This window comes from Echeneis naucrates, chromosome 7, assembly GCF_900963305.1.
Source record: "Echeneis naucrates chromosome 7, fEcheNa1.1, whole genome shotgun sequence".
Classification (NCBI taxonomy): domain Eukaryota; kingdom Metazoa; phylum Chordata; class Actinopteri; order Carangiformes; family Echeneidae; genus Echeneis; species Echeneis naucrates.
Window position 1 is genome coordinate 1,884,868 of NC_042517.1, and position 21,681 is coordinate 1,906,548.

The following is a 21,681-nucleotide window of genomic DNA, read 5'->3' on the forward strand; positions in this document are numbered from 1 at the left end:
AAATAGGAAAAACAATATCACTAGTTCTATATATATATACTTATTATTTTTTTAAGTCTTCGTTATGTTATTTGACGTAATTAGAACATTTAATTATTAATAATGAAGTTTTAATGTGGTTTTCACTAAGCCTTTATTTTGAAACTCCCAGCCGGATGTGCCTCGCTGGCCGTTGGGCTGTCTCAGTCGTCGACTTTCTCGGAGTCGGAGCAGCCGCTCAAATCGGGAGAATTTGACCCCACCGAGCGGAAAGAACACTTTACGGGTCTGTTGGCCACGTCTCTACATCGGTAGGGTTTCACTTTTTGCTTGAAAGAAAACAGAAAAGCAGTTCCAGATCTGTCAACGCGACGCCATGGATCCCGCCAGCCAAGGTAACGTTAATTGTTAGCTTAGCATGTAGCTTAGCTTAGCTTAGCTTAGCTTGGCGTTCGACGTAGGCGCACAGCTGTGATAATTTCACCCACGTCAGGCAGCCGGCAGCTTTTGGCTGCTCCTCGCTCCGTTTGTGTGGAAGTCTGATGCTGTTTGTGATAAATGATTGGTTGCAGTGGACGTGTGGCCGTGAGGACTGGACGGGCCCGCTGGTAAATGACAGGGACAGCAGCAGCAGCAGAGAGTCAGGATCGTGTTACTGATGTTAACAACTTCACAGCACAGTCCCATTTGGTCTGACGGCATTTATGATAACTTATGAACATTGTCGCCTCCTTTGGCTTCAAATCCTTGAATGCAATGAGCAGTTTGTTTTGGTGGCTTTCCCCAAACGCCCAGCTTATCCTGCCCCCATTTTTGTAACTTGGATCGATGTTTTGTAATTGTTGTGCCTCTAATATCAGACTGTGTGACTGAGCTGCGGACATGTCAGCCGACGCACTGGGCATTGATGACAGCCTGGTTTGCCAGCACACAGGCTGCTGCTTTATCATTGTCACCACTGAGTGTGTTTCTTCAGCCCTCATCTGCACTGAAAGCCCCACCGAACGGCTCAAATCTGGCTGGTTAAATAAAAAACAGACGTCGGTTCCACTGCTCTGTCATCACCTAACCCTGTCTGCAGCACACGCCACTTTTGTCTGATCAAACTGCAGCTATCAGTCCTACCAGTCTGGTGAAATCTCTTTCATACAGATGGACTGCTGCCTCACAGTTTGCATCAAACTATTGCCAAAAACCTCAGATGCAATATTAAAACATGATCACAAATTGAAGCTTCTAACAAGTGAACATTGTAATGGCAAGCATTGTTCCAGGCCTACTGTCTAAGACAGATTTGTTTTATTTGGTAACTGAGTGTAGCTCCGTAGGGTATTAAAAGCCCTTTGGGGATGTCCTAATGAGACTTCCATGGCTGTATCCTGGAGTTTGTTACAGAGTGGCCATGATAAGCATGTTGTGTTGTATCAGGCTTCCTGTGCCTCAGAAGGAGCAGCTTTAGGAAGCGTTTAAGGTTGCCTTGTTTTGAAGGATGACAAACTGGAATGAATGAGGGCATGTCAGACTCGTTAAATCCAGCTACTGCTGTAATGATATAAGGAATGGGAGTTTGGCTGCCCTGCCGATTTCTCCTCACTCATACACTCACATGTGAGTGTTTTTCTAATGGAAAACTTCAACCTAAAAGATTAGTACTAGCAGCTGTTTTTCATACCAGTAGATATTGTTTTCAATTCATCATACTTGAGTTGTCCAAGAAAAATCCCAGAAACTGTCTACATCTGCTTCAGAGAATGCACTAGAATGAAACAGCAAAATTGGTTCTTTAGTGAGGGGTGTGGCTGTTACCACATACACACCTCCATATTTACAGACTGGTTAGACAGCCAGCCTGCCAGTCAGATGAAATGCAATTTAACCTTCATGTTTTGCTAACCTTTGGCTGGAACCATCAGAGCTTTGTGTGACTACGTATTGACTGAAGCCATGCAGGAAAGAGTAGAAAAATAATGTCTGAAGGAGGTAAGACTAAATGTGAGTTGTTGTTGTTTTTTTTTTTTTTTGGGTGGGGGGGGGGTAAAAATATGATCAAAGAATATTTTTCAAAGTTACAACTTTTCGCTAGCATTCCTTTCTGTTTTGTTATGAACCAATTTGTCTGATGTTAACTTCCCTGCTGTTATTCATCTAGGTTAGTCTGAATCACTCTTTACTAAATCAATAAACCCTGAGGGTGGAGATGTCATATCTCCCGCCTGCATACGGATGTTATTGCTGAGGCTGGAAAACACAGACTCACTATCTGCAGATAATGATAATCTTGGTCTTTTGCAAGACTTACGGTGGATTTCTCCTACTGTTAACCATTGTCTCCTGTGTGTATTATGTTTTCTGACTTGTTATGTAAGACAGTGTGCTGTCAGTCGTGTTGAAGGAAGTTGTTGGTGAACTCAGTGTTTTGTTGAAACCTTTCATGCTTAAAAGCAGTTATGAATTCAATGTAAAAAGCTTCAAGGGAAGTGAAATAACTCAGTTTTACAGTTGGTTTGTTTGTAAGCAAAGTAGGGTGTGATGAGTGTTGTGATGAGCTTTCCTGACTCTAATTGTCTCTTTCTCTTCCTGTTGGATATCTCCTGCTGGCAACACTGGCCGCTTCCTGGCTGCAATTTCAGCATGTCACTGAAATAGATACTGAGAGGAATCATCTAAGTAAACCACTCCTGGAATGTAACATTTAAACAGGCCTAAGTGTGTGCTTGTCTGCCCTGGTGCTGCCTCTCTCCCATCAATGTATCCTGTTCTTCACCTACTTGTCACTCTGCCTCTCTGTCATTGACCCAGATATCAACCTGAACTCTCCCAACAAGGGCCTCAGTGTGGATCATTCTGACAGCCTGTCCGACGTGCCAGTGGGGGGTGCAGTGGGGAACTCGGCCAACCCTCTTCCCCCTGGTCTGACAGAGGAAGAGGCTGAAGAGCTCCGCATTGAGCTCACTAAGGTAAAGCTAAATAATTTCAAGTCACCAACGACAGGCTACTAAAGTCTATCAACTATGCCTCAGTCTTTAGTTTCAAGTCGTCTTCTTCTTCAATACATGATGTTGATTTCAACGGACCATAAAGCAGGTTATGCATTAGGGTGTGGCTGCTGTGATTGACAGACTGTACCACACACAGCAGGTCAGATCTGCCCCTCACTTCTCATCAGTTCTAACCTCTCTGCCAAAACAAAATTTCACAAACCAGTGGATGACTTCATGGCCCATTGACAGAATTGAGAATGCACTGTTTAACTCTGACCTGGCTGACAAAGAGAGACCTAATAACTCAATTTCTCTTTTGTATTTGCTTTATTTAGTTTTCCGTCATTTCAATCACAACTTTTACCTTTATTTCTGTTTCCTTTGTCGATTTTTCTCCATCATGGAATAAATACGTATGCATATTTATTAGGGGTGTGCCAACAATTTGATTGCTATAAGAATCGTAATTCTCATTGACTACAAATCAAATTGATTTTAAAATGTCCCAAAATCAATTTAAAAAGAATAAAACAAATCCGCATGCTGTCTGCCTCCATTTTGTATGTGGAACGTCCTGACCTCACCACAGAGCCGGTTCTGGAACACGTGCATGCGGTAAGCACCAAAACAAAGATGACACTACAATAATGGAGGAAAGAGAGATTCAACCAGCCCAGACGGCAAAGATTTGGACTCATTTTGGTTTTTACCTAGAGCCCTATAAAATCAATTTTATTGTTTCCCAAATTCCACTTTACTTTTCCCCATATTTGGTTTTCAATTTTTGAGAATTCCATTTTTAGCATTTTACGCAAATTAACCCAGAGACAGTGTTTTAAGTAATGAAATATAGACAATTTCTTCAGATATTACTGAAAACTCACACATTTAAACAAAAACATACCAAAAAAGCATATGTTCCACAACTTTGGTGGAAATATCAAATCCACTGTGAACTTTTACATTTTTTTCTGTCCCCATGCTCTTTGGTTTTTCACCGATCACTGACATCTCCATTGAAGTACAAGATAGTCAACCTCTTTGTGTTCAGCTCAGTGAATGACTCTTGTTTGACTGGTGGGGGGGGGGGGGGGGGGGCGTGCGTTATTAGTGACCCCTGCGGAGCATTTTCCCTACAGATACGTTCCTTTTTATTTTGGAAAAAAAAACTGTGTTCATAATGCATTCTGTTTTTAATGTCTAATTCCGTGATCACGGACTTTATAGGGCCCTATTTACTGAATGCCCTGGAAGACTGAGCTTGACATGAGCTTCACATTTTTTTTTAATAAAGACACACTTTTATTTTTGTTACTTAAGCAATATGTGATATTCCATCTGAGCATGGATAAATGTTTAAAACGTAATAAATTTGAAAAAGCCACTTTAATGTCTCCATTTATCATTCTGTCTTGCAAAGCAGACTGGAGTAGATCATGAGGATCCTTTGCACACCTACAGACTGAAGCAGAAATCATTATGAATCGTATCGTAGCCCTAAAAATTGAAATTGTGCACACATTTTCATATTTGCATTCTGCGTTTCTCTGTAAAGTTTTTGTCTTGAATATGTAACATTTCACTTGCTATCCTCTGGGATGTACTGTGTACTTTGCACCCAACAAAACAGTCAACAGGAACACCACATCTGCTGTTAATAATAATGGCCCGTCCTACTTGTTTCATCATAACTACACGTATTGGGTTATTTTTCTTGGCCTCTCTTTTGTGTGTAGGAATGTAGATGGATTTCAACACAGTAAACAATTGTGTGGAGGGAGAGACATGGCATCTTGACAGTGTGAGAGCCTCATAGAAGAGGGAAATTAGTTTCTTTAGAGCAGTAGGAGTAAAGAAATCTGCACCCATCACTCAGGATAGAGATGATGATATAATTTGATCATGGATGTATCCATGCTTTACTTAGTGGAATGTCAATAGCCATTTTTCGGGATCTAAAAAAAGACAAACTCAAGCTTGATTGAGCATGTGGAGCTCTAGATTGATCTTTCTCGTGTGTCTGCTTTGCTTCAGGTTGAGGAGGAGATCAACACCCTGCGTCAGGTTTTGTCAGCCAAAGAGAGACACGCTGCAGAGCTGAAGAGGAAACTTGGGCTCAGCCCGCTCAATGAACTCAGGCAGAACCTCACCAAGAGCTGGCAGGATGTACAGACCTCCAACGCGTATGTATTAACCTACTGAGTCAGATGTTTGATTAAGTCCTTCAGTGGTCTGAAAAATGTAGGTGCACACCACCAGTGATGGTTAAACCAAACCATCAACAGCCTTCAAAAGGCGTCTGTTGTCATAAGATTTATCTATTTTTTTCATTTTAACCAAGATTAAACAATTTTGATGTATAGGTCTCACAAGTCTGACCTTTTAAGAATTAAAAAGTTTTAGTGGGTTTTTATTTGCCCAGTTTGTTTTGGGAGCTAGTCAGATCAAACCAGTAGAATAACAACCAAAGACACTTCAGAGAGATCAGACAGGTCACAGTAAAGTGGCTGGATCAATACTTCTTCGTCTTTGTGTTACACGTGACAGTGTAACACCCATTAAACAGAAGAGACTGAGGTGCTGTGTCATGACATCTAATAGTCCACCTTGTTTTTAAAGATGCTGTGTTCACAACTGTTAATCGGAGATTTATTTGCAGTTTTTCATTCTTGTGGGACCTTCTGTGAATACAGCAGCCAAATGTAATGTTTTATGGCTGCCACATTTTTACCAGATATGACTACTTATGAGTAATCTGCCAGCTGCAGTTATTAACCTCTGCAGAAGGTTTTCACACAGGGAAAGATAATTTAAAAGTCATTGACCGCACAAAACTTCTCGGTAAAATTATACAGCTCAAACTTTCTCATTACGGGGGAAAAAGATTGTTACTGATGATGGATTTGTGGAACCCTGCTGCTTCACTTGGGAAACAAGTAAATAATTCATTAATATATTCATGTGGTGTTGCAGACCTTTTAGATGAGTCTTGTAGGAGCTTAGTTTTTATCAACACATAATTGAAAATAAACTTGAAACTAGCCAGACCTTTCCTCCTCATTCGTGGGTAATAGTTTGTTTTACAACTATCCATCCTCATTGTTACATGAGACCTCATTGTTACATGAGATCATATCTGAAGAATCAATTGTTATGTTTGGTTATCAAATTTTATGCTATCATAAAATAGCACTAATGAGTAAAATATCTTAATTTTCAGAGTTTTAAACCTTGTTAAATCATTCAGTGGCAGTGCAAAGTTATTACAATGCATGAAACTGTCGCTGTACTTCATTGACGTGTTTCTAAATTTAGGGTTAGGAAGAGGAGAAAATGTAATACTCAGATCTGAGATACCTCTGTTCACAGCATCACTGTCTCGCCCTCCATGAGCTGTCTTTGAAGGAAAGCACTTTGCATAGTGCAAATGAATTTCCGTGACTGACAGGGAATAAGACAGCTAAAACAACCCAATTTTCCTCACAGCATGACTTTGAATGATGAGTGAATGCCTAACTGTCTGTATTTTCAACCTCTACCAGTGAGAGAAAGGGGAAAAGGTGTTTTTCCAATGGCAGACTAATTGTTGACATTATTCAAACTGAATATTTCTAATCCTGGCTTCCTGTTGGAGGCAGCCCCTGCTTTGACTCTCTGTTGAACCTCTACAGTGAAACACCTTCATGTCTCTTTCTAGCTATGTGAGAAGCTCTGAGAAACTGGGGGAGTGGAATGAGAGGGTTACCAGTTCGGAACTGTGAGTCAGTCCACGCTCTGTTTGCTGCTCGCTTACTGGTGATGTCTGGGATTCTGCAGTGTCTGCTTTCTCACGCTCTGACTTCTACTCACACTCAGTCCCTCTCTGTTCTCACCTGTTAACCATATTTGAGGACGTTTATCTGTAGTGTGTTTATTCTTTTGGTTCACGTTGAACGAGATTCTTTGAAGATATCATTTAGATAGATTTGAGTAAACCTTAGTGATGCAACACTGGAAATAGGCAACTAATATCAGCTAAGTTTCCAGGCCAAGGAACTATTTTGGAATTATTCTGGATCAATGCTTTTGTTGCATTTGTAGCTAGAAGTGTTTTACCAAAGTGGGATTTGGTGTGTGTCTCAGTCATAACCTCTGCTGCATGAGTTACATAACTGAGGCACTTGAATCTATGTTTGCCTACTGTGGCCCATGACTCACCTTTCAGTCCTTAAAGTCCTTTGAATACTCCTTACTTGTCTTTTGCAGCTGTTATGAATGTTATATAATTCTATTTATATCATTACTCAGTTTTCTGTCTCATCCTCCAGCCTATCAGTGTGATCCATCTGTCCTCTACTTCCTCTTGCAGAGGCCAGGTGTCTTGTCTTCCTCCGTCTAGAATTAATGACACATGTCCTCTCTGCTTCCTCTCCAAAACAATGTTCTTTCATATTTTTAACTTTTATCTCAAGCACCTTCACTGAAAACTGATGTTTAACTATTTTCTAAAATTTGACAGGGAGTTTAATGCAGGGGAAATGTATAAAATTAAGATTTAAAGGCTTTGTTGTATTATAATCAGGGCCAGTTGATGGTTACTTTATGTGTTTGGCAGCCTTTTTCAGCAGGGCAGCAAGAAATGGGTTTTATTCTGCTGTGTATTCACTTAACCAGCACAAATTGGCCATTTACAAAACTGCCTCCATTCAGCCTCACACTGGTAATGTCAGTGCTGTACGTAATGATTTCAGCCTTAGGGGTAAATAAGATCAGCTGGCTCACAGTGGACGAACAGAAATCTAATTATACAATAACCTGCTGACCATCAGGTGTGACTGGTACAGGAGGTAGAGCCATGCACTTGTTAGTAATTAACTGTGTTAATGGACAAACTGCCCTGAGCAGGTTAAAATACTCTGCCACGTTGTTGTCATGCTGTTTTCTGTCTTTTTATTGAAATTTTCCTGGTTAGCTGATGTTACCACGTCAGATATTCTGGTGTGATTTCAGTTGGAATCGTGCACATTTTGTTTTTATTTAATTTGATTGTGCAGCCGTGAAACTTACACATACTTTACAAAATAGTATGGTTTATTGTAGTACAGGTTTTCTTTACAAATATTAACCCAGGCCTGTAATTGATAATGAAATGATAATGAACACAGCTGAGTCATAGGTTTGTTCACTCGGTATTTATATCCACAGGAGGAATAGAGGATGGAGAGTATGCTGTGTTGCTATTTTGACCAAGTTTTTATATGTTGTTCAGCTGCAGTATGAGGTTTAGGCCGGTGGTGAAGCTGAAAGTCTGAAGAGTCTGCAGTTGGTATGAAAAACATTAAATCTGTGAGTTTCCTCAACTGCTCTGAGATCTGATGGAATTTTCCAAGTGGCTGCTTCTAAAACTAACTGGATTGGCAAGATCAGATAGTTGGCCAAACTGGACTGTGTGACGCTGCTGACACTGTTTGTGACTTTTACACACATTAACGCATCGTCACAAATAGCAGCAAGTGTGCCGTGTGTCGTATTTATTCTATTTTTGCACACAGAATTAGACCCACATATTGGTCTGAGTTTCCACTTGTGCAAGCACAGTGTTTCTGCTTTAGGCCCACACAAGTACACACAGTGCCGAGTATAATACAGGAAAGTGTGCGCCGACCACACAGGCAGCTCAGACTTGCTGCTGCAGGAACAAGTGGGAGGAGAAGGAAGGAATGTGAGAGAGAGGAAGAGGTGCATTTTGCTGAGTCAAATGACATGTGATGTTCAGAGCAAGAGGAGTTGAGAGCTGCACATCAAGCCAAACTGAACAACACAAAGAAATAAATGGGCTATGAATTATGAATACGTTGGCGGCACAAGAACACAGAGCAGGGTTGCCATGAAAACTGGAGGCAGTCAGCTGTTGAGCTCTTGAGTTCACTGTGCTTTGTTCGCATCAATCCAGGCAGTAGAGCCCCCCATCTTAATTTTTTTTGTGTGTGTGTGTGTGTGTGTGCTTCACAAAGCACTTTAGCTTCCTCTGTATTTAGGTTAGGACACGTTTTCTGGATCAGCTGTTTGAACCACAACCAAGATGGAGACAGACTCTTATAGACAAAAAGCCTGTCTCTATTTGAATGATTGTGTTTTCTGCTGTGAATCCAGACAGACTGTGTACTGTGGCTGAGCTGGTCACTGGGTTGTACAGTAAGAAGCATTGTGCTGTTGTAAGTCAGGATATAGAGGCCGGTCTTGTGTGGAGCACAGCCGTCTACAATGAGAGCCATCTCCTGTGTCTTTAAAGGAAAATGGTGTAATGGACCTGCTGTCTGCTAGGTCATGTTCAGGTCAGTTTGAATGTAGGAATCTTTAACTACTTTCTTTCATTAATTATACAAATATGATTTTTTTTTTTTTTTTAAGAGAAAAAACTGATCACTAATCAAGGATGTTGATATCTGATACTTGGAAACGGTACACATTTCTGAAAAAATACAGCACAGTTTAGCCTTTTCTTCAGTTTTTTCATCTGAATAACCTTCTGCACACCTTTAATTTCTTGTCTTGTGCTCTGAAAGTGTGAAATTCTAAAGTTGTCCATCAGTGGCTCAAATACAGACCTAATGAATAAGCTACTTGCTGTGTTGAGTGACACATTCCCAGGATCGGGACCATAAAGTCGAGCAGTCAAGGACCAAGGATGTAGATCTAGTTCTCCTGTCATTCTTGTCTCAGTTGTGCTGCCATTGTTTTGCTGAGCAGTCAGCACAAACACACTTCCACTCTTTCTCTAAATACTGCAGAGCCAGGAGTGTGTGTGTGTGTGTGTGTCCTGTTTGAGCCTGCTTTGTTGCTAATCATGAAAATCTTCACTGTCTGTTGTTGCGTCTACTAACCTGATGTGTGTGAGTTTCCATGGGGCTGTTTTGCATCGACCTTCGGCTTTTCCACTAACAATGTGCCGCCATGCCCTTTTGCCCTCCCAGCTTCCTGTAGAGCTTAAGTAGACTGATTCGGTTCACTTAGCTGGACAATTATAACCAGCAGGAAAATCAATACCTAACACCAACGCTTGTTTTAAAATAAACAAAACACTATACCATAATTTAGTATTTTCATTTAGGTCAGAGGCCATCTTTAAACGTCTTCACCTTGCTACCATTGTTGCTTTCATTGTTCAGGGTTGTTCAGTTGTTGCAATGGGCAGCATTTCCTTCAGTACAACATAGTGTTACTCATTATAGATAATAATTGTCACTTTGATTAATGAAGCACTATCTAACAGGGGACCTTATTTGAATCCAGCTTACTTTGTTTAGTAGCACTGAGCACTAAGTGCACAACAGGGTTGTGCCAGTGCACCATTGATGCACAGCTTCCTGTTTATATTTACCTTGTTTTTCCATTAATGTAGAAACTCATTGGGTTTATCCTCTGCTTAATGCTGATAGTGCATTGCTACAGTTTTATTCCCCCTCAGCACATTTTTGCCTTTATTCAGCTAGTGATAGAGAGGGAGACAAGTGATGGAAAGAAAAAGAGTTGTGTGATGTGTAGCAAAAGACCACAGGTAGGACTCCAACTGTGGCTGCAGTTAGGACTAAAGCTTAATGTTTAGGGAACCACTCTGACATAGATGTGTTAATATCTGTCAACACCTTCATGAGCAAACACTGATCAGCTGACAATGGTAATTTATTTCTATTCTATGCATGAAAGGGTAAGAATATTCAAGGTCATACAAGGTGAGAAAGTGGAGCTGAGGAGGAGTGTGCGTGCGTGCGTGCGTGCGTGCGTGCGTGCGTGCGTGCGTGCGTGCGTGCGTGCGTGCGTGCGTGCGTGCGTGCAGGGTGTACCTGCACTGTACTCTGTGCCATGATTGCTATGTAGGTGGTCATGTGTGGTACAGTTTTCCAAAGAGTAGTCATGCCACTAATCCATACCTAAATGGGACTGCTGTTTTAAAAAAAAAATAATAAATAAACATGATATTGTGCTGAAGAGGAGACCATAAACTGGTTAACAAATCAAGAGAGAAGTCTGGACATTTTCCCATAGACTTAACACAATCTGACTTCTTTTTACAACCAGTGCAGTTGCCCATTGATGGTCATTAAATACAAATCTGGATTGAGGCTGTCGTCGTATCAGTCGTTTTGAATGCGCCGTAGCTGAATTCATGTGAAATGTTCCGATACTATGGAATTCTATGTGACGTGTTCAACAGGAGTGAATTTTAACCAATTAAACTGGCTTGTAACAATGACTCGGGCCGGATCCAGAGACTTTGTGTTACAGCTGAGTATGGCTGTGTTCCCAGTGGAGGAAGCCGAGGTGATGAAGGTTATGTTTTGTCATGAATGTTAGGGAACCATGGGGTATCAGAGCCGGGTTTCCTGTAATATGATTTTGATTGTGTAGTGTTTTGTTGTTGACATTGTCTACACTTGACCCTTTGTCAGGAAAACCCTTCAGTTTAAATGTATAATGTCTTTTTAAGTTCAACTGCATGTCCAACCACAGCTCCTAACTCCAGACGTTAAAGCCCAGGTCTCAGTGAATGAATTGAACTCTGCTGTACTGTATTGTTAGTGTGTGTCTCTTCCCCTATGTCATTATCCTGCTGTTGTGTCTTCAGATATCTGTCTGCATCAGCCACTTTGGATGACATTACCCACTCTGAAGCGTGAGTTGACCCCTTTCTCTTTTGTGTTCTTGTTTTGTTTTTGTAGATGAGCTAAGGTTTCTTTCCATTTTCACACTGGGGAGTTTTCTGTTTTCTCACTGCCCATGCTTTTTCATTTGTTCTTTTGTTTTTTTGCTTCTGTGATGTGAGTGTTGTTGCAGTAGATTTTCCTTTGTTATATTAGCGCCTGAATTCTCAACATAGGTTATTGCAAAACTTTTTTTAAATTAGCCTTTGTTCATTTGAATTAACAGAAGAAACATTGAAACATTCATTAACGTCCTCCCTCCCAACAAAAGGTTAGCGATGCTGGAAAAAATCTAAATAAATTTTGTAATAAATACAAAGAAATGAATATATATATATATATATAGTAGGTATCTGGTAGATAGATAAAAGCATAATTAAGTACGAATATAAATTAACAGATCTAGAAATGTAGCATTATTTCATTGCCCAAATATTTTTATATTTGTTGGATTACTTATTTCTGCATTTGTGTATTTGACACTTTTGTGAGTTGTTTTCTCTCGTATGTTGGAGTAAAATGTAAAGCAATTTTTCGGAATTGAAATTAAGCCTAGAACACCAGGTTCTAGAAATGCCACGTTAATGAGGACTGAAACACCTGCTTCCCCTAATCCTTTACTGCTGTAAACCTTAAAAAAAAGAAAAAGAACGCAGGTAGAATATTTCATTGTTGGCATATAGGTGAATAATGACACAGCCGTGTGTTGGTCACAGCCACACTAGCTTATCTCCATAATTGTATTCGCTCCCCCTTTGTGGGCTGTCTGCTTTTCAGACTTCATGCGTTTTGTCAGTGGCCAGTGGATCGCGATGTTGGCTTTAAAACAAGTTGTGTGTGTTCTGCATACACACAAAAAGCCAACATGGAAGTGTTTGTGTCTCCTTGCCTTTGGAAGCTTGGATGTGTTTCAGTAGGTGTTCGTTTGCTTGTGTCTTTGTGTCTACATTTGTGGCCATATTAACAACTGTATCGTGACCACGCCTGTTGACGTCAGTGATACCGGCCGCCATTTTGAATCCATCTTCACAGAAACATCCACTTTGCTGAAGCAGTGGATGAATATTTCAGGACATTTGTTTGTTCAGACATTTGACACAATGTGAACCTGTGCAATAATTAAAAATTGGACAGGACACAGTTAGCTTAGCACACAGACTGAAGAGAGAGAGGCTGTGTGGCTGTTTTATTTTTTATTTTTTCCCCAGATTCTAAGGTGTGCAAATAAATGTGTTATTGAAGATCACCACACCTTGACCAAACATTACTGCAGCAAGGAGACACCTTCATACACTGCAGGTCAGGTCTTCAGCTGGTGTTATATTTCTATCTGACTCGCAAAAAAGCAAAACGTCTTTCTCTCTCTCTCTTTTTTTTTTTTTTTTTTTCACTTCCCCGGCTGATCTGGAAGCAGCTTTACACCTGTGTAAGTTTGGGAGCCATGTGCATATCAGACAAGAGTAAACAGGAGCTTTAGCAGACAGCAGGAATGTACCAAAACCAAAGAGGGCACTGTCAGCTGACAATCACACGTACGCTGAATTTCAGCTTGAATCAAAACAAACAAAACTCATCTCCTTTCTCTCTCATGAGCGGAGGGAAGTCTGCTTCAGGTGGAAACCATCTGTCATTTCCTCATTCCTTGTTTGGTTTCAAAGACTTTTTTTATTTTCTGTTTTCAAGGCTCTGGGCTGGAACAAGATGTCTGTAACAAACGTCATCGTGTCTCAGCGTAGACTGAGCTGATGGACGGTCCATTCACATGTTTTTTTTAATGCAGGAATGTCGCCGGATTTATTGTCTTTATAAAGGCACATAGACTCCTGGTCTCTGTAGTGATGCCAACGCTGAAGAGCCTTAAACTTACATTCTATCTAAAGAACCATCAGAGGATGACATCAATGGTTGTCAGATGGTATTGAAGTCTATGGGAAAATGGCATTTTGACAATGAGTTTAGAGGTCTCTAGTTTCAAGTCTTCTTCAGTCCAACATGATGTTCATTTCTTTAAATAATGGTCCCATTTAGAAGAAATTAGATCATGGAGTCAGGGGACGGATTGGGGCTACAGTTAGGGGACTGACAGACTGCACCTCCTCCCACAGTGACCTGCCTGACGATCAGGATAGAGTCCAAAGCAGGTCAGATCGTCCCCTCACTGCTCCTCAGCTCCACCTCCTCCTCCAAATAATGTTTTTGAGGCACAAAAAAACAAGATGGCTGGTGGACAAATTATAATCTGGGGGCTCTTAAATGGCGGCTCACAGACCAGTGAGATCAGACTGCACGTCTGAACTCAAAACTTGGGACACTTTGAGGAGCGGAAGTGTGTTCAACTATCTGCATCTTGTCTTTCCTTATCATAGATTAAGGCTATTGGGAATTCATTATTAAACTATTTCCACCTGCTCCATCTTCCTCTGCAGTCATTGTTTCTTTATTGATTTAAAGTGAGACAGACGTAGTTTAACAGGTTTCAGAAAAGGAAGGTTGTTGTTGTGAAGATGCTAACTAGCTTGACTTGACTGTGTGTGTGTGTGTGTGTGTGTGTGTGTGTGTGTGGATTACTTACTTTATTTTTTCCATCCTTCATTGTCCTCCATCGCTTTGAAGCTAACAGACACTAACCACTGACCATCCCAGGCTGCAGTGGGACATACTGAATCATATCTGCCATTCATACTGAAGAGAGCGGGATGTTTCTCTGCTTCTGTTTTCTGGGATCTTTCAGCCTGAAAATGCTTGTCAGATGATAAGTCAGGATTCAGATATGCCTCACACAGATGGTGGTGGATTTTAAACAGACCACAGAACAAACAGGAAGCCTCTTTCTTTAGGGACGCTCACAATTTGGCTCTTTAGGGCTGCGCTGACTGTGGATACTGTGGGGGGGGGGGGGGGGGTTACTGTGTGACAGAGCAGGAACTTAAATCACTGTTAGCTTTTGTCCATCTTTGCTGTGGTCAGATGGTTTGGTGTAATTTACCATCTCTTCTCTCCCCCTCCCATCTACCTCGGTTATCCCATTTTCTCTCTCTCTCTCTCTCTCTCTCTCTCTCCCCCTCCCTCTCCCTCTCCCTCCATCTCTCACACATTTTATTTGTGTGCTTGTTGTCCGATGTCTTTTCTTACATCCCTTTCTCCTCCTCCTTCCCCCCCGTCCTGTCTTTTATGTTGCCATCCCATCTCTTCTTTTCACTCAATCTGTCCTCCTCCTGTTCTTTTCTCCATTGTTCTCTCTCCATTCCTCTGCTCCCACCTCTCTTCCCTCTCCTTCCCCATTCATCCCTCCCTCCCCCCCTCCCTGTTTTCACTGCAGATACAAGAAGACTCAGGAGACTCTTTCCCAGGCGGGACAGAAAACCAGTGCAGCTCTCACCACAGTGGGCACTGCCATCAGCAGGAGACTGGGTGACATGAGGTACGCTACAGCAGAGCCAAAATGGCCAATACGCTGATCCGGTGCAGAAGAATAAATGAGCAGAGTGGACAGTGTTGGACCAGACTGACCCCAAACTATTAATATGTTCAACGTCATATCCACCTCTCAAATTTAGAGTGAAACGGAATGCAGCACATTAATCATTTTGTATTTATTACTCTTGTTTTTCATAATTATTGCAGGTGAAAATAAAGTTATTGGATTGATTTCCTATGTAGTACATAACATAACATAACGTTACTGTAAACTGTCCACGACTCATTTTTTCTTCTTGTTGCTTCTTGTACATCATCTGTCTTCCAACACTGACCAGTACGTAGTGCTTAAGATGAACTGTAGAAGCAACTCTTAGCCCACTGTGAACCCTCTTAACCCACAAATCTACACTTTCTGACACATTTGTACATGTATGATGTTCATTAAGATTTGAATTAGTCTAAGCCTTTGACTGGAGCATTGCTGCTTTGCTGCTGTGTGTTTATCAATCCATTATCATCCTCCATCTTTACTGGAGACCTCTAGAGTTAAATCACTGCATTGGATGTGCCCAGTGGCTCCAGAGTCGGTCATTCAAAGCAGAACTGGCTGAGTTTATTGTGTTGACAGAGACATGGACAATCAGATATTTTGACCATTAGAGGCTTTGGAGCTGATTTTTCATCATTACTGCTCCGAAGAATGAGCAGAACTCCCGATCAGATAAAGATTCTTCAGATCAGCTCTAGAACAACCCAAACACGTGAGAGGAACTTTGTTTTTATCTAGAAAATTAGATGATGCTGTTGCTTCCTCCTTGTTTTATAACCTACAGTGAAATATCAGCCTAGTATCAGCCTTCACCTGCTCGCAATTTATTAGCAACGTTTTGCAGAAAAGATCATTGCAGCATTTAAACGTGGTTATTTCAGTCAGGTGTGGGTGTGGTTTGAGAGGAATCCATCCCTGTAGGTTCAGACTTATTAACCTCATTAACACCATCTCTGCTGATGCCTTGTTGACTCACACAACTATACGACTGCATCATGTCTGCTCTTCGTGCCAACATGTGTGCGTTTGTGTGCCAAAAATACTTGGCAGTAATACTAATACTAGACCTAAGCAGGTTGGCACGGTTTCTGTGCATGTTGCATGCTTCCCTTTTTTGTTCGGCTGTTACCCGTTTCCTGTTGCACGTCAATAGAATTTAAACTCTGGTTAGTATAAATTCAGTATAACATCAGAGTCAATACAGGTCAATATTAGTTATATTAGTTTTAATATAGTTTTGTTTTTTAGAAGGCTCAGTTCATGGTATAGAAATAGTCATGGGACATCTTCCACAGGCACAGACTGCTTTATTTATTCCAGTCTAAATAAATGAATAAAACCCAAAGAAAGAAACTAACAGTGGAAAAGCATGTCGCACATCCTGAGTCAGGATCACATGTTCTAAGGAGACTGATAATCTAATTCAGCCCATCTGCCATTTTAATGTGAGCTGTTCTCCTAATTATATTCATAAGATGCTATTTCCACAACCGCTCCACTCCATAGTTTCATTTCTACAGCCTTTGCTTCTTCCAGTATCCTAAAATAACTCGGCAGATTATAATCAAACTCTAACAGCAGAAAATTCACATTTGGATATATTTGGGACTGTACGCTTTGTGACTTTGGTTTGACTAAACTACAGTCAGTAAACGGCCCCGCAGCTTCCTCATTACTGCGTCTTATTGACTCAGACCTCTTTAAAATGGAAACCAGGACTGAGGACGAAACGTAGCAGTAGAAATTTATTTTAAAATGTAGTGTAGCTTTGTTTTTTGTGTGTGTGTCTCCTAATGCTGCTGCCTTTGCCTCACTCTCTCTCCTCTGTTTTTAATGGCTGCCTGGTTTTACCTGCAGAGCTCTACCTTTCTCTAATTCCTTTAGGTAAGACTCGAGTGTCCTGTTTAATCAGCTGCTTCAAGCCTAAGCTTTTCTTTTTTTTTTAAATTAATCGTTTGACCTCTGCTCTTTCCAAACAATTTTGCATCTGTTGTTACTGATTATCTCCTTAGATTATCTCCTTGTTCATTTTTCCTCAGCACATAAACGCTGAGCGTGAATTCCTATAAAGAAAATGTCTGCTCTCCTTCTGTGGTCATCTTCTAAAAGGAGAAGGAGCTCTTATGAGTGTTAGTTGGTTGTCGAGTTCACTCTTAACAATAATGTCTCTATTTGTAGTTAGCAGCTGTAAATTTCTTTTAAGTGAAATGAACCATGTAGTCGCTCCTTAACTAAATGACTTGCAGCACTTTGTGTGAGTGTGCATTTGTCACCGCTTGCTCGCTTTATAACACTTGCACTTCTCTGTCTCCTCTTTAACGCTTACAAAGTAGCAACTACTCCATTCGCCACTCGATAAGTATGCCCGCCATGAGGTAAAGTAACACACCGATCTGCTCATTGTAATCTTCACTGTAACTGTTTCACACACATCAGCCTCTACTGTGAACGAACGTAGGCTGTTAACCATTTTTGTGTGTTGTTAATGTCTGCAGTTGTCATGATGCTGCTTTTTTGCAGTTTGATGTAGATTTTCAGTAAAAAAAAAGTATTTGCACGTATTTGATACATCAATACATCTGAAGGGGAATCGTTTTGTATTTTTTCCTGAATATAACCAGGTTGTAAAATAAAAGCTATAAAATAAAATCTTTTACACTTATTTATCTTTTTTTTTTTTTTTTTTTTTTACTCCTATCTTCTAATTGAGAGCATTACTGTAATCTTCATCTTCTACCCAGGAATGTATGTTTTTATATTAAACTGGTGTCATATTCTGTCAACTTGATCAGTTTGTCAATACAGGTTCATATATTTTAGAAGCAGATGCACAAGTTAAGCAAAAAAACAAAACTGCTAGAAACTCTGAAAATTTTACATTTAGTGTTTCTTTTCCTAGTTTTGTTCTAACTTTGTTTCTTTTCTGCAGGAACTCTGCAACCTTCAAGTCATTTGAGGATAAAATGGGGAACCTGAAGGTGAGCAGACTCAGTCAGGATCAACCACCATGTGTTTTTATCTGACCGTCAGCTGCAGCTTTGTTTCCATCGGACAAAAAAAACCTGCTAAGATCTGCTAAAATCTGGATTTGATCGGCTGCAGTTAGCATTCAGACCAGGTCACATGACTGCCGTATTGATCCGCCTTGTAAACAGCTTTATTTTCTGTCTTTCTCCTGCTGATCAGTAGTCAGTGGATTAGTAATCGCAGTAGGTTTTTGATAATTATTCTTTATCAGTCAACTTTCTGAGCTCAGTCATGACTTCATACTGTTGCTTTAATGGATTTAGGACAGTTCTGTCCTCTCTCAGTGAAATGATGGAGACGAGATCTGGACTGGAAACAGGAAGTGTTTTAAGTGATCAATAAGTTTGGTTTGCTCTCTCACCATCCTCCTACTTATCTTTCATTATCTCTCTCCCACCCCCTCTCTTTCTCTCTCTCTCTCTCTCTCTGCAGTATAAGGTTGTTGGTCCCAAAGGGAATGGGGATGTCGTCAGCTCCCCCACTGACACCACCCCAACTCAGGAGAACCCGCCTTTCTGAACCTACACCACCTCCTCCTCCTTCCTCCTTGCTGCCACCTTCCTCACGACCTGAGACTGTACTGTTATCACCTCACATCGCAGAGTCAGCCCTGACCTTTGGACCCCCCCCCTTCCTCAGCCATTCATCTCCACTCACTCTCCCCACGTTTTGTAAACGCAGACAGGCGGAGGTGAAGGGCCGGTCAGTATGTGGTGCCGCTCCTGTCACTGGTGGTCCCACAGTTCCTGTCCCTCTGCTTCGATGATGTCTAAACCTGAATAGTCACATCACCACCGCCTGCCTCCACCTCCCCCCACCTCGGTTAGACCCCCACCCCTTTGTTAGTCCACACTCAAAGCTGCTGCACTCGTCAGATGCCTCTAAAGATGTCAGCTTCTTAAGCGCCATCTTCAATCTTGACCCGTGACAAATGAGGCTGGAGGACAGGGGAGTACAGGCACGGGGCCTGACGGCACCAGGTCCAATTTGACAAAGTGTAAATTTAAATTGAATGTAAATCTCCATTTATGTTACTGGGAGCCCGCAGTTTAATCAGGCTGTGTTGATACTTCAGAAAATGACTCGTTTCAGGGCCAGACGGAGCTCTGATGATTAATACGCTGCTCCAACCTGCTCCTTCTTACTCGCACTTCACACTGTGAGCACCTGCTAGCGTCACCACTGTGGCCCCCACCTGTCTGTCCACTTCGTACCCAGTTTTCTTCACAGCTCGATTGGAAGGCAGGCTTTAGATGTTAGTTTGTGGGAGGGGTAGGTTGGCGGGGGTAAGATTCAGTGACCCTCTATAAGGGTTAGTCCTACTACTGCTACATGCATGTGCATATCTCATCTCAGTTGTACAACACCAACCATGCAAAGAAGGCCGAGGTCTCGTGTAACACCCCATAAACACCCCCGGATGTAAAAACAAGAAAAAACATTTTGTATTATATACTATTTTACACTGCTTTGCATAATGTTTTTAAATAACTTTTATCAATATGTATAAATATATATGAACAATTATAGTGTCAGCGACGCTGCCGAATGTTAGTGATCAGGTTGGAAGGTTTGGAGGGGGGGCAGGCAGACGTTTAAAAATGTGGAAACAAAGAAACACTATAGGTCAGTTTCACAGACAGGAGTGAAGATTTGTCTGGAGCTTCACTTTCTGTGTTTTGAAACTAACTTATCGCGGAGCTGCAGTCGTTATGTGCCCGTCTGACAGGAAAGACACAAACTGGGGGTGTGTTTGATCTCGGATGCAGCATGTTAACGTCAGCCTTTGCAAGTCAAATTAAAACCAAGCGCTCCTCAAGGGTTGAAAAGTTCCTTCTTTTTTTTTGTCTTTCAACCCTGGTTAGACTGCGTTTCTCCTCTTGTTGAGATGATGCTTTGCTGTGTACACTACAACGCTTCTCTATTGGCCTTGCTCACTTTCAATGGTTCGCCTGTTCTATTGTAGCTGGTAAGAGAGAGGTTTTGTTAAGTCCCTTTTTGTTTTTTTTAAAGGATCTGAAGGAAATGAGGGGAGGAGGGTGTTGAGATGTTAGAATCAGACAAGCTACAAAACATCTCACTGCCATGGAAGAAGCTTAATGCACATGTAGACACCCCTGTGAACACACAAAATGCTTATAAATCCCCTTATTGGACACACACGCACATTGCACAAGGACAAGCCAACACAGAATCATTATAGCTCTTATTGTTGTTCCCTTACATCACCTGGAAACACTCAGACTTCATGGCCTCAGTGACCGAGACCCCGAGAGCAGGAGTCGTCGTGCAGCACCGTCACTTTTCTTTTGGTTGTGGAATAATTAGGAAGACACGCCCAACAAAAGGTGTCCCGGGTGGACCGGCGTTTCCTAGGTCAGGCTAATAATGAGATATATTTTTCAACATTTGGAGTCACTGGATGCTTTAAGCCAAAACTTTCCAGGAAGAGGTAAACTTGCAGAAGATGCTCCAGGGGACTAATGAACTACAATTAAACACACGAAACATACAGATAAAGATTTAAAATACAGCAACGTCCCATCAAACTGCTTCCGAACTGTTGCCAGTGTATCATAATTGAAATGTATTTACTTGTTTTGTATGTTTGTGTTGGTCATTTTGGTAGTTAATATATTGGTTAGCTGAACAATGTTTTCTTTCTGCTGGAAAAGACAGGCTACAGAGATAAACTGTCATTTGTACAATTAATTTGCCATCAGTCAAAACTAAGTTGCCAATGTTGATTGAAATATCTGTTACAAAACGTCTCTCTGCCTCGAAGTGTCATGGAGCCTCTGACTTTCTGCTTTGCCAACACGCACATGATAAAACATGTTAATCTCTGTTTATTTTAGCATTTGCTCCTCAAATGCCAAATTAAATGACTGGTAAGATTATGATTTTTTTTTTCTTTTTTAGGGGGGGGTGGGGGTGGGGGTTTATTTTTATTTTTTATATATATTTTTTTTTTTTCCAGTGTGGCTGTCACCGTGTAGGAAAAGGATGATTTCGTTTTGGCTGCCATTTGAGGAAGCACAGCAGGTGATGAGCCTGCAGGGCGCCAGCTGCTGCAGACGCTGGAGGACAGTAGACAACTTATAGCTTTATTTAGGTCCAGGACCTAACTGATGTAGTTCACTGAAAGGGATCAGAAGATTGTGGTGAATGAATTAAAAGTTATTGTTTTTTTTGTTTTTTTTTTGGGGGGGGGGTTGTTGTAAATGTTTGAAAATCAATAAAGCATTCCTTTAAATGACAGTTGTTTGTGGTCCATATTGAAAGCTGTTTAAACTAACAGTTCATTTATTGATCTGAATACAGTTTTTTCAGGAGGTGTTGCAGTGATGAGGCTGCATCATCAAACTGATATTACAGATGTTAGTCTTGTGTTGCTCTGACAGAGCTGCCATGAAATACACCCCACTGTACAGTGGTTCCTTCTTTGGGCCATGATGGTCAATCCGAAATAAATATGTAAATCTAAACAACAAGGAAATACATAAACTTTATTATTTGGAGAAATCCATACAAATACATGTAA

General features: G+C 41.1%; 1 protein-coding gene across 5 annotated transcripts; it reads left to right on the plus strand.

Annotated features, from left to right (window-relative positions):
• Nucleotides 1-176: 176 nt before the first annotated feature.
• tpd52l2b (tpd52 like 2b) lies at nt 177-21,398 on the plus strand. Of its 5 annotated transcripts, XM_029505585.1 has the most exons (9): nt 177-374; nt 2,779-2,936; nt 4,995-5,143; nt 11,566-11,613; nt 14,961-15,062; nt 16,968-16,994; nt 17,444-17,485; nt 18,040-18,088; nt 18,570-21,398. In XM_029505585.1, the coding sequence occupies exons 1-9, from the start codon at nt 356-358 to the stop codon at nt 18,654-18,656; spliced, it is 681 nt and encodes a 226-aa protein (XP_029361445.1). In that variant the 5' UTR covers nt 177-355; the 3' UTR covers nt 18,657-21,398. The 5 variants fall into 5 exon arrangements, with proteins under 5 accessions (XP_029361445.1, XP_029361442.1, XP_029361444.1 ...); XM_029505582.1 differs by lacking the exons at nt 16,968-16,994; nt 17,444-17,485 and adding an exon at nt 6,658-6,717; XM_029505584.1 differs by lacking the exons at nt 11,566-11,613; nt 16,968-16,994; nt 17,444-17,485 and adding an exon at nt 6,658-6,717.
• The last annotated feature ends 283 nt before the right edge of the window (nt 21,399-21,681 follow it).